Below are 13,278 nucleotides of genomic sequence, written 5' to 3' on the forward strand. Positions count from 1 at the left end.
TGCACTTGAGGTTTGGAAACCCAGTCTGTGACTTTTTGAGAAAATTATAGCCTCAAACATCTGGTTGTAATGTGAAATTGTATTTTTAAAAGCCTTATAAAAAGAACTTCTCTGCATCAACTGAAGTAAAGCATTACAGCTCAGAGAGCACCAAGAGATTTACTGTAGTCAATCTTTTCATTACTTTGGTCCAATCACATGGTTTGTATATAAAAAAAAAAATCTGACAACATCTGCAAATGTACGAATCCGTTGTAAAATCCGTCCTTTTGAACACATTTACAGTATCGGATTACAGCTGAAGTCAAACTGAGAGCAAAAAGCCGTGTGGTAAAATACTTTGGCTGGCCTCTGAGTGAAAGCTAAACATGCAATCCAGACATTAGTGAGTATTCTGAAGGAATCAGTGAACGTTTGGAGGCATTTGACAACCTGGCTGCCTTGGACAACTCAAAGAGAGATCTGAAGAAAAGTTAAGAACAAATCATCTCTTAACTGTTAGTTTTTTATGCCCTCAGTTTGTGTGTGTGTGTGTGTGGGGGGGGGGGGGGGTGACAAGAGTTTAATTCTGACAGGACTGACAAGTAAACAGCTAAGACCAAAGCAGGTTTGATTGTCTTAAAGCAACTCCCAGCTTGGATCCAAAAAAATAACCCAATTTCAAGTGTATATCAGTCATCTATATTTCCACTGACTGCCTCCGCTCAGCCCTCAGACCAATTCTGTGTGGTGGGGAGACACCAAATGTCCCTTTTTCCCCCATCATAACCCCCTCCTCCGTACCGTGCCCCGAGCTCCTGGGACTTATGCATCTAAAACTTTGATTTGTTTTGTTGTTTAACTGTTAATGTGTTTGGACCAACATCTTCAGCATACAGATGTTCGACTTGCACACACGATCAAACTCCTGCTGTGTTCAGCTAAATGCAGCTCCTCAGACTGAAGAAGTCTTTCGGATGAAAGACGAAACGCTTCTTCATTTTTATTATTTTTTTGCTTTGTTTTGTTTTTAGTCTAGAGGACCAGACTTAACTTTTTTGGATTTTTCTACCTGGATTATTGAGCATGCATCAGGATATGTACTGCGAAGAATTAAACGCAAGTAAATAAATGTCAAATATGGAACATTAATTGTATTAAATGACTAAATGAGCAGAAATCTTTGAAATGCAATCTATCTGAGTGAAGGTCATTTTAATACAGAAATCATTCTGTATGGCAAATATAAATGGCAATTTTTAACTTATTTTGTACTGTGCAAAGATCTACCTGTGCTATCATTTTTTTATATCACCCTTAAGAATATTTTTCTTTTTCTTTCGGCTGCTCCCTTCCTCAGGGGTCGCCACAGCGAACTAACTCACACAAAGAGTTTTTTTTACACTGGATGTCCTTCCTGACACAACCACAGATCACCGAGCTACCACAGCTCTCTGTGTGGAGCAGAGAGCTGCTATCTGCCCGGGAGAGCAGATGGTGGGGGTGCGTCATCTTTCCCACCCACATTTTGATATTGTCTTTCCGAGGGATTGAACCAGCGACCTTCTGATCACTGGCTCGCCTTCTCCAACCTCTGCATCACTACTCCCACCATCACCCTTAAGAAGATAAACTTACATAAAAGCAAAAGCATCCTTTCAGTGTTGACGTTTTAGGAGTTCATTACTGTAATCATGTTTTGATGTCAACAATGTTCAGTCAGGTCATCTGGAAGGTTTCTTTTGTTGCAGAGACGTTTCATCCTTCATCCGAAGGACTTCTTCAGTCTGAGGAGCCCATCAAACCAAACTGAATCCCACAACCAGCTCACTCCCAGAGTGGAAAAAAAACAGTTAGCTGGTGATAAGATGGCCTCCGGGGACCGCCCTCTGTCCCGTCAACTCCCCCAAGGCAGACATGCCAAAGTGGTTCAAAACACCAAAGTACATATGTTCAGAGTATCTGAACTTCTTGGAGTCCCTGACGGGTGCTGCAAGGTGCGCCAGCTGGGGACTCCTTTATTCTGCTGGGGGACTTCAATGTCCATGTGGGTAATGACAATGTGACCAGTAGGGGTGTGACTGGGAGGAACGGCCTCTCTGATCTGAACCCGAGCGGTGTCTGTGCTAGTCAAAGTTTGTCCACCACGAACACCATGTTTGAGCAGAAGGGTGTCCGTAACTGCACTTGGCACCAAGATGCCCTAGGTAGTAGATTGATGATTAACTTGTGTGAAAATCTGAGGTTTTAAGTCATATTTATACAGAAATATAGAAAATTATAAAGAGTTCACAACCTTTCAAGTATCACTGTCGATTTTATCTTTAACTGAAATCTACAAAAACGTCTTCCTAAAAGTCCATCCAGCATTACAAGTTCAGGAACATGCGTGACGTGACAGAGATCATGTTTTGTTCACACCCAACTTCTGGTGAGGACCACGGTCTCATCTTCGAGCACCACCATTTAGTCAGGTCAGTGGGTCATCCAATCAAGCTTTGAAAGCAGCAGGGATTATTGCCAACAGATGTTTCACTGGAAAATAAAGCTTTTTCTCCCAAAGGGTGTGGTTGGTGTGTGTGTGTGGGGGGGGGGGGGGGGGATACAAGTAGGAAGGACCAGTCTGCTGTGGGGAGGGCTTCCATTTATCATGCACAGACAAGGGAAGTAAAGAAGAAACTACCTAAATATCATCCAGCTCATTTTAAATCCAGGACCTGGGTGTGCCTTGCACAACAGGTCGAACCAAACTTCCAGTGAATACTGGTGATCTCAGCCTCCCACGGACAGCAGGGGTGTGTTGGGGCTTGTATCTAGCACAGTGGGACACGCATTTGTTTAGAAACTTGCCACCAAGAGACTTCCTTGCTGATATACATTTTATGACTATGCAAACCTGTGACCACTTTCACAAGTATGTGAAAGAATCTCTACGGTCTTTAAAGCTTCTCTGCAAAGTTATTTTCTTCAGACTCACAGATGGTTCTTCTTAAAAAACTTGGTTATTGAACACACCTAAACACACGCTGCTATCAACAGTGTTTGCCTGCAGTTCAACTTTATTTGCTGGCAATCAGGATCAGGTGGTTTACAGTGGGTCTTCTTCCCATGTCAGCCATGAAACTCGAGCACTTTGCACACAACTTAAAGTCAGGTCTTATCGGTGTCATGTGTGAAAGTACAGAGGCCAGAGGAAGGGTGGGGTGAAAAGGACAGCAGATGTAATTACACTGCTGAATTGGTGTGCATCTGTGAAGTGGAAAGTAATAGGCACTTTCACAAAACAGCTCAAATCAGACTTGGAAAACAGTTCTGAATAGATCAAGGCAGCGGGGCGGGCTGGGGGGGCGTCGAAGCAAGTAACAGCACTTTAATGATTGGTAAGGTCAGTAATGAAAAATAATGCACAGCAACTTTGGATTTAGTTTTAAAATGTATTGCCATTTACTGCTATACTGTATGTTTTATATTTTTTATATATTTCTGAAGTCTTCATCTAATCTTTCTACTTATTTTGTTTTTTATGACGTGTGCTGCTGCCTGTTCTCAGCCAGGTCACCCTTGTGAAAGAGGTCTTGATCTCAATGGGTTTTTATCTGGTTAAATAAAAAGGTTTAATAAAAAATAAAAATAAAAAGTTAACCACAAAAAAATAATTAAACTGAGTTTTCTAATAATTTTTTGGAAACGGTGGCAGACGTCTCTTGCATATTTCATAAGTTGTGCTCCACATCAACAGCTCAGTTCTGCGCCAGTTCTTGGTTTAGCGATGCTAAATTCATTTGTAAAAAAAAAAAAAAAGGCATGTCTGTGCGGGATGTGGACAGATTGTGATTTGTGAAAGTACACAGACAACTTAAAGAGACTGAACTTTGCAGCCATTTCACTGAACTGTTTTGTTAAGAAAAGCCTAATTTGGCACGAAGCAATATCACTGCTGCCACTTAAGACTCTTTCATAAAACTGGTCAGCAAAATGGTTGCACAAACTAGTCCATTAAGCCACCTTTGGCCATTCATAAATCACAGAAGGAGCTAACCACTTTCAGCACACACATGAGCTTTCAGAAACGAAGCGGGCAGTCTGGAACCAGAAGAGGTGTGGAGCAGAACTCATCTGGGTTAAAATGGAGCACGAGACATTCTAGATGTGACAGACGCTTACCTCATGTCATTTACAAAATATGATTAACTCACTGTAGCAGTTCTTTTAGTGGTCAACATTTTATTTTTAAACTAACTATGAAGTTGCTGTGTGCTGTTATCCATAATCTCTCGGTAACAGATCTGTTTGTTGTTGTTGTTTAATCCCGTCACCAGGTGGTTACACACTACTGTCACCAGTTCATCACAATAATGAGCGTCTTCATCACGTCTGTTCCACATGATGGCGGTTCCACCTCTGTCACTGCCTCACACAGAGGCGCACCAGGGCTGGGCTGGCTTCGATCACCCTCACCACCTCGATCCCTTCGGAAGTCACACAGAGGAAGCCAGAACACATCTCAGACCTGGACTGGAGTCTGGTGAAACAGACTTTCTGTAGATAACTGCAAAGTGTCTGCTGAACCGTCTCCCCCCAGTCGACAACTGATGGCACTGCCGTAGTGCTAAGCTAGTGGCGCGCAATACAGACGCGCTAGCTAAAAAGTTACAGAGGTGCGCTCAGTTTCCCTCAGGCTGAGCCACCTCCCCCCCGGCCCTGCGAAGGCAAGTAACCTAGGTGAAGCACTGAAAACTAACACATGAGTGCATCAAAGGTCGTTTTCACACCAGATAGTCCGGTAGACTCGGTTCGATTCGGGACCAATATTCATGAGCTTTTGTTTACGTTTGAGCTGGTGCGTTTGCATTCACACTGCACTGTGCAGTCGAGTCAACCTGTTGAACCAACCTGTTCCCCCCCTCGCCTGTGGGGGTGCTGCACCAAGAACTACTGAAAGAAACAACACAAAAACCTCTGAAGATACTTCTTTTTCTTCTGTAAATAAAAATAAAAACGAAGTGGCATCAAGTTTTAGCAGTTTTAGGAGTTATATTTTGTCATTTTTCAAAAATGGACTTAGCATGAGCAGAAGATGAGACAGAAGACCATGGAGAATATTGTTTTTCCACATAAGGCAGCTGACGGCTCCATATAAGGTCAGAGCAATGCGTGTTTGTTTGTCCTGCGCTGTACTTCACTTCTTGCTTGTGGAGCGGGGCCCAGTCTGTTTACATTCACACTGTACTAGAACCACGCTGGAGTTCTCTTATACCGGACTGAGACCTAGGTTTTAGCCCGGGCCAGAGTTCGCCTTTTTGTTCCGTGACAGAGTTCGATGGCGCGTTCACACCTCCCTAAACGAACCGGACTTTCTAGGAAAACGAGCTAGAGTTTGATTAAAGCGGACTAAACAGGGCTGTGTGAATGCACCCTAAGACACCATACTGGATCGTGCGAGGCCCGGGACCACCACTGGTGCTGTTGATGAACAGGGTGCTGGCAGAAATTGAGCTGTTAGTTGAAAACCACGAGGACGAACGAGTGAAACGAAGGATGACTCACTGTGGCAAGCCCTGATGAGGGAAAAGCCGAAAGAAGAAGAAAAAGAATAAGTTTTGTTAAAGTGTCTGGTTTTAACAACAAAAAAGGTTGAATCATGTCATCTGGACTTCGTTTTTTTTGTTAAAAAGAAACGTTTCGCCCCTCATCCAAGAGGCTTCGTCAGTCTGAGGCCTAGCCATCTGGTATTACCCAGAAGCCACCCTGACTCTTGTGTTTCAAGCCTGCCTCAGATACCCCTGAAGTCTGGCCTTTTCACTAATGGTTTCAAAAACACCTTTTTTGTTGTTATATACCTGGATGACTGAGAAAACAAACTTTGTGTCTGGTTTTAGTTTAACAAGTGTGAAGGGTTTCTCACTGATCCTCTTGATTTAAAAATAATAATACAAGAGCAAGAGAAAGAAAAAAAAACTACCAGTATTCTCGTTTCTAAAAACAAAAACCTATATTTTCTACTTTTATTACCCAAGTATGAAATCAAGCTAAACTCAAAGTATCACTTCAAGAGGCAATGCTAAAAAACACATGGTTAGCTCACCAGTATTCATCGTCATGAGCATTAACACCATGTTCTTACATTACATTTAACTCAAGCTAACTGAATGTGGTTTGTCCAAGAGAAATCACAGGAGCTGAAACTCATGGGCTAAACTTTCGGCTCCGCTGCTGAGGGAGTCCCCTCCCCCACCGGCCCAGTTCAAACTTTGTCCTGGCAGTGAGCGCTGCTGTTTTCACACCAGAAACCGTTTCTCACGTCTGCTCCCCTTTCTTTAGAGTTGTCAGCCTGGTTCTTCATGCGTTTGTGTGAACACTAAAGGCTGCTCGATTCCCTCCCACAGCCAAGTTTTACATCCCACCTTCAACCTTTTTATTATCGTTTTTAATTTTAAGAGTTTTGAGCTGGAAATGCAGGCCAGCGAAGGGGCTGGCTGTGCTGGATAAAAGGAGCTTGTGTTTCCCTGCCCTGATGGTCCTTCCTCCCCTGTCCAGAAACCACAAGGCTGAGCTTTTTGCTGCGCTCGCTGTGGGAGGAGCTGTGGATCCGAGCCATGAAAGCAAATGTCTGCTGACGTTGAGCCGTGCCAGGTAACCATGACAAGAGCCAGCAGATCAAAGGACAGGTCCCTTATCTCATTTAACTGACTTTTTCAGCAAAAGTAACAACCGTTTCTCATATGGCAGGTTTCTATTATTCATAAATATCACAAGTGGAACGAACACGAGGAGTTCAGGCAGCGTGAGAGGAACAAAGTTTCACTGTGAGCATTATAATGATGCGTTTTGACATTTACAGTAAATATTGTTGACGCATCTTGTACTTTTTATCATAGCTGAGCAACTAAAGTCTCGCAGTTTGCAGAGGAAATTGTTAAACGCGACAAAAACTGCACATATTCCACATAAGAGTTTTGTATCTATATTCGCATGAAGTCTCCATGACAGAAAAAAAGTCATTTCATTAAATTCTCCCTAAATTAGCTGTAGTCAGACAGACGGGAAATTAATTTAGCACCATAAAAGTCAATATGACCCGCTGCTGAAAAGTAAGAAGCAGAACAACAGTTTTTGCGTATGACTGTATGTGAGTGGGTGTGCATGCATGTGTCTGTTAAATTTCACAAACACTGAACATATTTGTCAAACAAACGTGACATCAAGTTTTTCTACGAAATGTCAACGCATTCTTGGAACAACATTTATAATGTATTGCAAAATAAATAAATAAAAAATCCCACTGCTGAGATGAACAGTTGAGCTATTCGCATGAGCAACAACAGGAAGTGATGTCAAAGGGGAACGTCTGCATGTGAACAGAGCGTTGCTGCAACGGCTCAACAGTTTGAGAAGAATCTGGGATTTATTTAAATGATTTTGAGTCACTGTCAGAAAGAGATAAAGAAGAGTCAGGGATCAAATTATAATGTTTCAATAAATAAAAAACAGGAAGTTCCCCTTTGATTTCACTTCCTGTTTCACCAAGTTCAAAAGAAATATACCAGTTATGTGCCAATTTAAAACCATTTAACTTTAGGAGTCAGCTTGATTCAAAATGGCCAACATAGCTATTTAACTTTTTAAAGAGACAAAAATATCTCAGTCAAAAACAGTCGTTTTTAGAGATATTGACTTTAATTTAGGTGCGGTAGTAAATGCTAAATGGACTGTACTCACGTAGCAACTTTCTATCTTATCAAGATACTCAAAGCTCTTTACAACACAATCTGTGCCTCATTTACCCGTTACAGCACTCTACTAGATTTATTAGTGGTGTAATGGTACATGTGGGTGTTTTGAACCGTTTTGGTTAATTTTTCATTAAATTTTATTAACGAGATTATGCGCCGCGGAACTAAAGTTCCTACGAGTGTTTCAGCACGGCGCTATTATCTCGCAGCACGTGCAGCATTAGCATTCTAGCTTGTCGTTGTGGTCTCCTGTTGGGGAACATTATGTCTTTCTTGTTAAAAGACAAGTGAACAAATCCAGAGCTGTGTGTCGACGTTGTTTCACGGAGAGTGGATCTGCAGCAGCAACACGTCCAACTTGTTAAGGTGCTTGAAACAACATCATTCGAACGTGAACGTAGTTTGGTGCAAACATCGATAACAGCAGCATTTAAACAACCTTTATCAGGTACTTCAGATCGGTCCAGAGCAATAACACAAGCTGTAAGAGTTTTTAATGCTCTGGATCTATGTCCGAATTCTGTCGTTGATACGCCGGCTTTAAGCATAAAGTTCTTCAGCCCCGCTACGACATCCATCACGTCAACACTTCAGCCAAAAATGTTGTAGCAGCATTTTATGAAAAAGATAAAACTGATATCATCAACAAGCCCTGGACCAGATTAAAGCCCTGGACCAGATTAAAGCCCTGGACCAGATTAAAGCCCTGCCCTGATGATGATAAACGAGAGATTCAACCACCTCATGTGATGACCGTGCAAGAAGAGGTATTGTATTATTGATCTAATTAACTTTTTTAATTTAAAATCATAATCTTATTAACTCAATTTTGTTTTTATCTCTGTGTTGTTTGCAGTCTGAGGATGACAGCAGCTGAGTCCTCTTCATCCACCACATCACCTCCAGCTAAGAAGTCTGTAATGACTGAACTTGTTTACTTGGCATATTTTCAAAATAAACATTTTGTAAGTCTTTATTTTGGCCTTTTTTGTAACGAAAATTAACCGAACCGAGCCCTCCTTGAAACTGAACCGAAATGTGATTTTAGCGTACCGTTACACCTCTAATATTTAGACAAAGAATAATCAGAGCTTTATCACATTCATACACTGATGGGACACACATCGGAGGCAAAGAGGGGTTCAATGTCTTGCCCAGGGACACTTTGGCATGTGACTGCAGGTGGAATTGAACCCCCAACACTTACACTGGAGGACGACTGATCTAAACACTCAGCCACAGTCGCCCCTAGGTAGTAGCTAAAACAGATCCCTAACAAATTATGAGCAATAACAGATTGGGAATAATCAATGGATTTACCTCTACAACTCAGTTCAAGATGGCTGCTACAGTTAATCCACATTATCCAACAAAAAAAGGCTCAGTCAGTTTTACAAATCATGCCTGAGAGTCAATCAGAACATATTCTGAGCATGAAACTGTCCATAACTACGTCTTAAACATTGGACCAAAGCAGAAACAAATCATTCCTCAACATAAGATGATCTTAGGCTAAATCTTCAGCATTAAAACACAACAGGCAATCTGTATTTCTTCCTTTGATTTTAAAAGAAAATGAAGGGTGACATTTCGCTCGGATCTTTATGACCAAGCAGCCGTTCTGCACTGAGAAATCACTATTCTCCCACCAACCCACGGCTCTTCAGAATGGATGAACGAGGCAACGTTGATGAACAACAGGGCCTCTCAGAGGGCCATCTTGTCCCTGCCAAACTGCAGACTGCTTGACAACAAGACTGCCATCGTCATCCCCCTTTTGCAGCTACGTATTTGTGTCTGATGCCCCCCCCCACACACACATCCACGTTATGATCAGAGCTCCACTGCACACAGACCAAGTTCAGAAAAAACTCAACTCTTTCTGCAGAATAAACACACAGAGCCACTTCCTTGCGATTCAAACTTGCGTCTGTCACACTCTATTAGCTTAAAACTTTGGAAGAGCATATGGCGCATAAGATTATAAACACCCGTCTCAGCGGTGCTCCCAAACTGCGTCTGTCTGAGCACTTACTGTAGAGGCTACATGAGGATTTGGACAGATACAGAGCAGAAGAAATAATCCACCTATTCTCACACGGTTAGCATCCAGCTCCAGTTTCACACATCTATAAATCTACTGTTGAACGGGACATTTAAATCACTGTGCAGACTCCACTCAGATATTCTTCTCTCCGCAGGAAAAGGGCAGGAAGCACGTGCTGATATAGTGGTTTCCTTATTGCTTCCTATTTGCCTGTTGCCTTACTCTGGCTGCAATTTGGCAAGAAACAACAGGAAGCCAGAGAAACATCATCTAACGTTAAACCAACTGCGAAAACTAAACAAACACAGACGTCTGTGTAAAACAGCTGAAGAAAAGGCAGCAACTGTTGCCTTGATCCACTTTTTGTCCCCGGTCTGTTTTAAATGTAGCTCGTTTCTCAAAAATATCTTGGAAAATCACTGCCGGCCCAACAATCTTTGAATGACTGCATGTCGCCCACCACCTTTCATGCCAGAGTGTTAGTGAACTATGTGCTGTAATGACTCTCAGCTACTACCACACCAGGTGTTAGCTCAGTATCTGTCAAATTAACTGACTTGCACACATTTTTGTGTTTTCCAAGGCCCGTTTACTGATTAAATGTCATATCTTCTTACTTTCTAAGAGTTAAAAAAAAAAGGTTCAAGAAATATTTTACTAATGCTACAGAACGCGTGCGCGTTCATGGAGATAAAAACACCTTCACTGGTGGCCGACTGAACAAACAAACAGAAATAGATAAATCCAGCAGCTTTCAACATGTCCAGCTAAAATATTCCTTGGATATGAAGCAGAAAACAAAACCCAAGTGCTGTGGTGTGCTACACCAAGCTACACCAAACTACACCAAGCTGAAGGAGTAAGAAGTCTTAAGTAGGAGAGGATTTCAGCATCAAAGCCATGCGGCAGCTGTCACCAAGCCAAATTACTCGCAGGCAGGGTAACCAAGACAAGCCTGCTGAGTAACAAACAGCAGGTTTATCTCAGAGTAAATAAACCAAGGGTGGGGGGCGGGGGGTTACAATGATGACCCTGTGCAACAGCTGAAACTTACGTCTACGTCAAAGAACTCCTGAGAGTCGTCCAGTCCTTGCACGCGGATCTGGAGGCCTCGCCCGTGGCTTTTGCTCCCGCTGACCACCATGTTGCCACTGAGGCTTTGGCCTGGTTCCAGGGTGCTGATCCCAGGGTTGAACTGGGCACCCAGTCTTGTGCCGGGGGTCTGCAGGACCCGGTAAGAACCCTCTATCTCCCCCATACCTCCTTCAAAGCTGCCCACTCCTGCAAACTCAGAAAAACTCAATCAAACACAGCAACAAAAGAAAAAAAAAATCAAAATGTTCAGCTCGTTCAGAAAATTGCAGCCAAGACTTTTGACATTAATAACTTCAATTTTTAATTTCTATAACTTTACCTTTTCCTTCATGGAAATTAATTCTTCAAATAAGACACAGCATTTTTAGCTTTAAGCTACTGTTCGGCTGGTTTTAGCTTTTGGCCTTTCTTTTGCAAGTTATAGCTTTCAGCACTCCTTCAAATTTTAGCTTTTAGCATTTGCTCTGCTCATTTTAGCTTTTAATTATAGTTTAGCTATTTATTTCCTTTTCACTGATTTAATAATCATAATTTTTGCAACTGTTCTGCTGGTTTTAGCTCATTTTTAAGTCATCTTAGCCACTTGATTTCAGCTTCTGTAACACATTTTAGAAGTCAACACTGAGTCTTCAGTGTTTTCACAGAGAAATGCACTTTTTTGTTTCAATAAACTGCACAAAGGTCTCAAATGTGCAGAAAAAATAAGAATATGACCACTTTTGTTGCGTTTGGGCCTCAGCTAAGTCAGCAAGGTGTGCTGGTTTGTTCTGAACGTCCTTCTAATGAGATAAATATGAATAAAGGAGGAAAACAAAGTGTTAAACATCCACACTCACTTCTTTTTCGATGTGAAAAGTGGCACTAACTCGGTATAAATTCACCGAGGAGAAGCGAACCGAACTTTAAATCCATAATCAAGTTTTCGTTCATCAAAAAGTGCCTCTTGTTTGAACAAAACACATAAACGCGTCTGTAAAGTTGTTTCCAACTTACCGTCAATGCCCGAAACGATGGAAAAACCTTAAAAGTTTGGAGCACGGAGGAAATCTCTCCACTCCATGGTCGTCAGAGTGAATGCGCACTCAGGCTGCGCTGTGATTGGCTGAAACCGGCGCATGCGCACTGCCATGGCTCATCGCTGGGCAGCGCAGATTGACCTTCTTTTACTTTAAATAGCTTTTAAGAATGAGAGGCAGCACGGCCCACTGATAAACACGTCTTACTTAATTTGTCACGAGAAAAGTTTTTCAATGTTTATTTCACATCAGATCTCTCATGAGGTAATTAACAGTTTAGTGTATTTTGCTGTCTCTCCTCGAGTAAAATGAATTTATTGCCATATTTTTTCAAACATAAACAATGCATTAGCGATTTTTAAAACTTCACTACTTATATGTCTTGCATTCTGGGTTCAGTGTCTTACAATCAGCACTACAAACGTGCAGTTGTGGAAAGGTTAAAGGTGTTTTTTTAATTGTAGTAGTGCGCCCCCTGGTGGTCATGTGACTCTGACAAACGGGCTGCGTGCGCATGTTCGGGTCGGACGCACACTTTTGACCTGCCTGACTGTGCGTACCACTACGCAAATCCTTTCAATCAGTATCAAAGTACAAAATACTGAAACACGTATAAATGCACCAAAATACGAAGCCATTTGTTTCTCTGAACTCCAACTTATATTTTTTCGAATATGTTTTTTTTTTCATTCATTCATTCAAACTTTATTTATACAGGTTAGTGTCATTGAGCCCCGAGGACTCATTTACATGTGAGACCTGTTTTCAACAAGAATAGACAAGCATGTAAAAAGCATATAAAATGAAAAGTAAATAGAATAAATGATATAAAAACAGAACAAAAACAGCTACATTATAAAGCAATATAAAATACTAAAAACAGGATCATGTTTGTGTTGGTTTTTGTCATGAACTTAACAGTTGTTTAAAGTCCCTTAGAGAGGTCAAGGTCGAGAGCTTCAGATCTTTTTGTAAGATATTGCAGGAAAGAGAAGCGGAGTAGGAGAAGGCCCTTTGTTCAGTCTGCACTGAGGGAACACTGCAGGCTCAATGACACAACCTGTATAAATAAAGGGTAAATGAAATAATGTCCTGAGAGTGCACGCTGTAGCTGCACTCACGCAGAGACATGTAGGAGGAGATGTATGAAGGCAGCAGACCAAGAAGTGATTTAAAGATGAAAATGTACCAGTGAGAGAGTCTGCGTGAAGTTAATGATATCCAGTTAACCAGTGATTACAGGGTGCAGTGGTGGGTACGATAATCAGAGCCAGTTATGAATCTCAGTGCACCATGATAGACAGCATCCAACATCTGCAGGGTTCTTGTAAGAGCGTTCATGTAAATAATGTCACTGTAATCAATGGAGGGAAGGAAGGTCATAGTTACAAGGTGTTTCCTAGCATTC

The 13,278-nt window shown here is 41.8% G+C and overlaps 1 protein-coding gene across 1 annotated transcript in view; it reads right to left on the reverse strand.

The window, feature by feature from the left end:
• Nucleotides 1-11,932, reverse strand: part of LOC119408181 (FERM, ARHGEF and pleckstrin domain-containing protein 2) — a gene marked incomplete at its 3' end in the record, with an annotated part of 30,861 nt that extends 18,929 nt beyond the window's left edge. The window contains 2 exon segments of the mRNA XM_037675020.1: nucleotides 10,814-11,040; nucleotides 11,848-11,932. Of these exon segments, the coding sequence (XP_037530948.1) occupies nucleotides 10,814-11,017 (204 nt within the window).
• Nucleotides 11,933-13,278: the final 1,346 nt, after the last annotated feature.

This window comes from Nematolebias whitei, chromosome 3 (genome assembly GCF_014905685.2).
Source record: "Nematolebias whitei isolate Nwh7 chromosome 3, NemWhi1, whole genome shotgun sequence".
Classification (NCBI taxonomy): domain Eukaryota; kingdom Metazoa; phylum Chordata; class Actinopteri; order Cyprinodontiformes; family Rivulidae; genus Nematolebias; species Nematolebias whitei.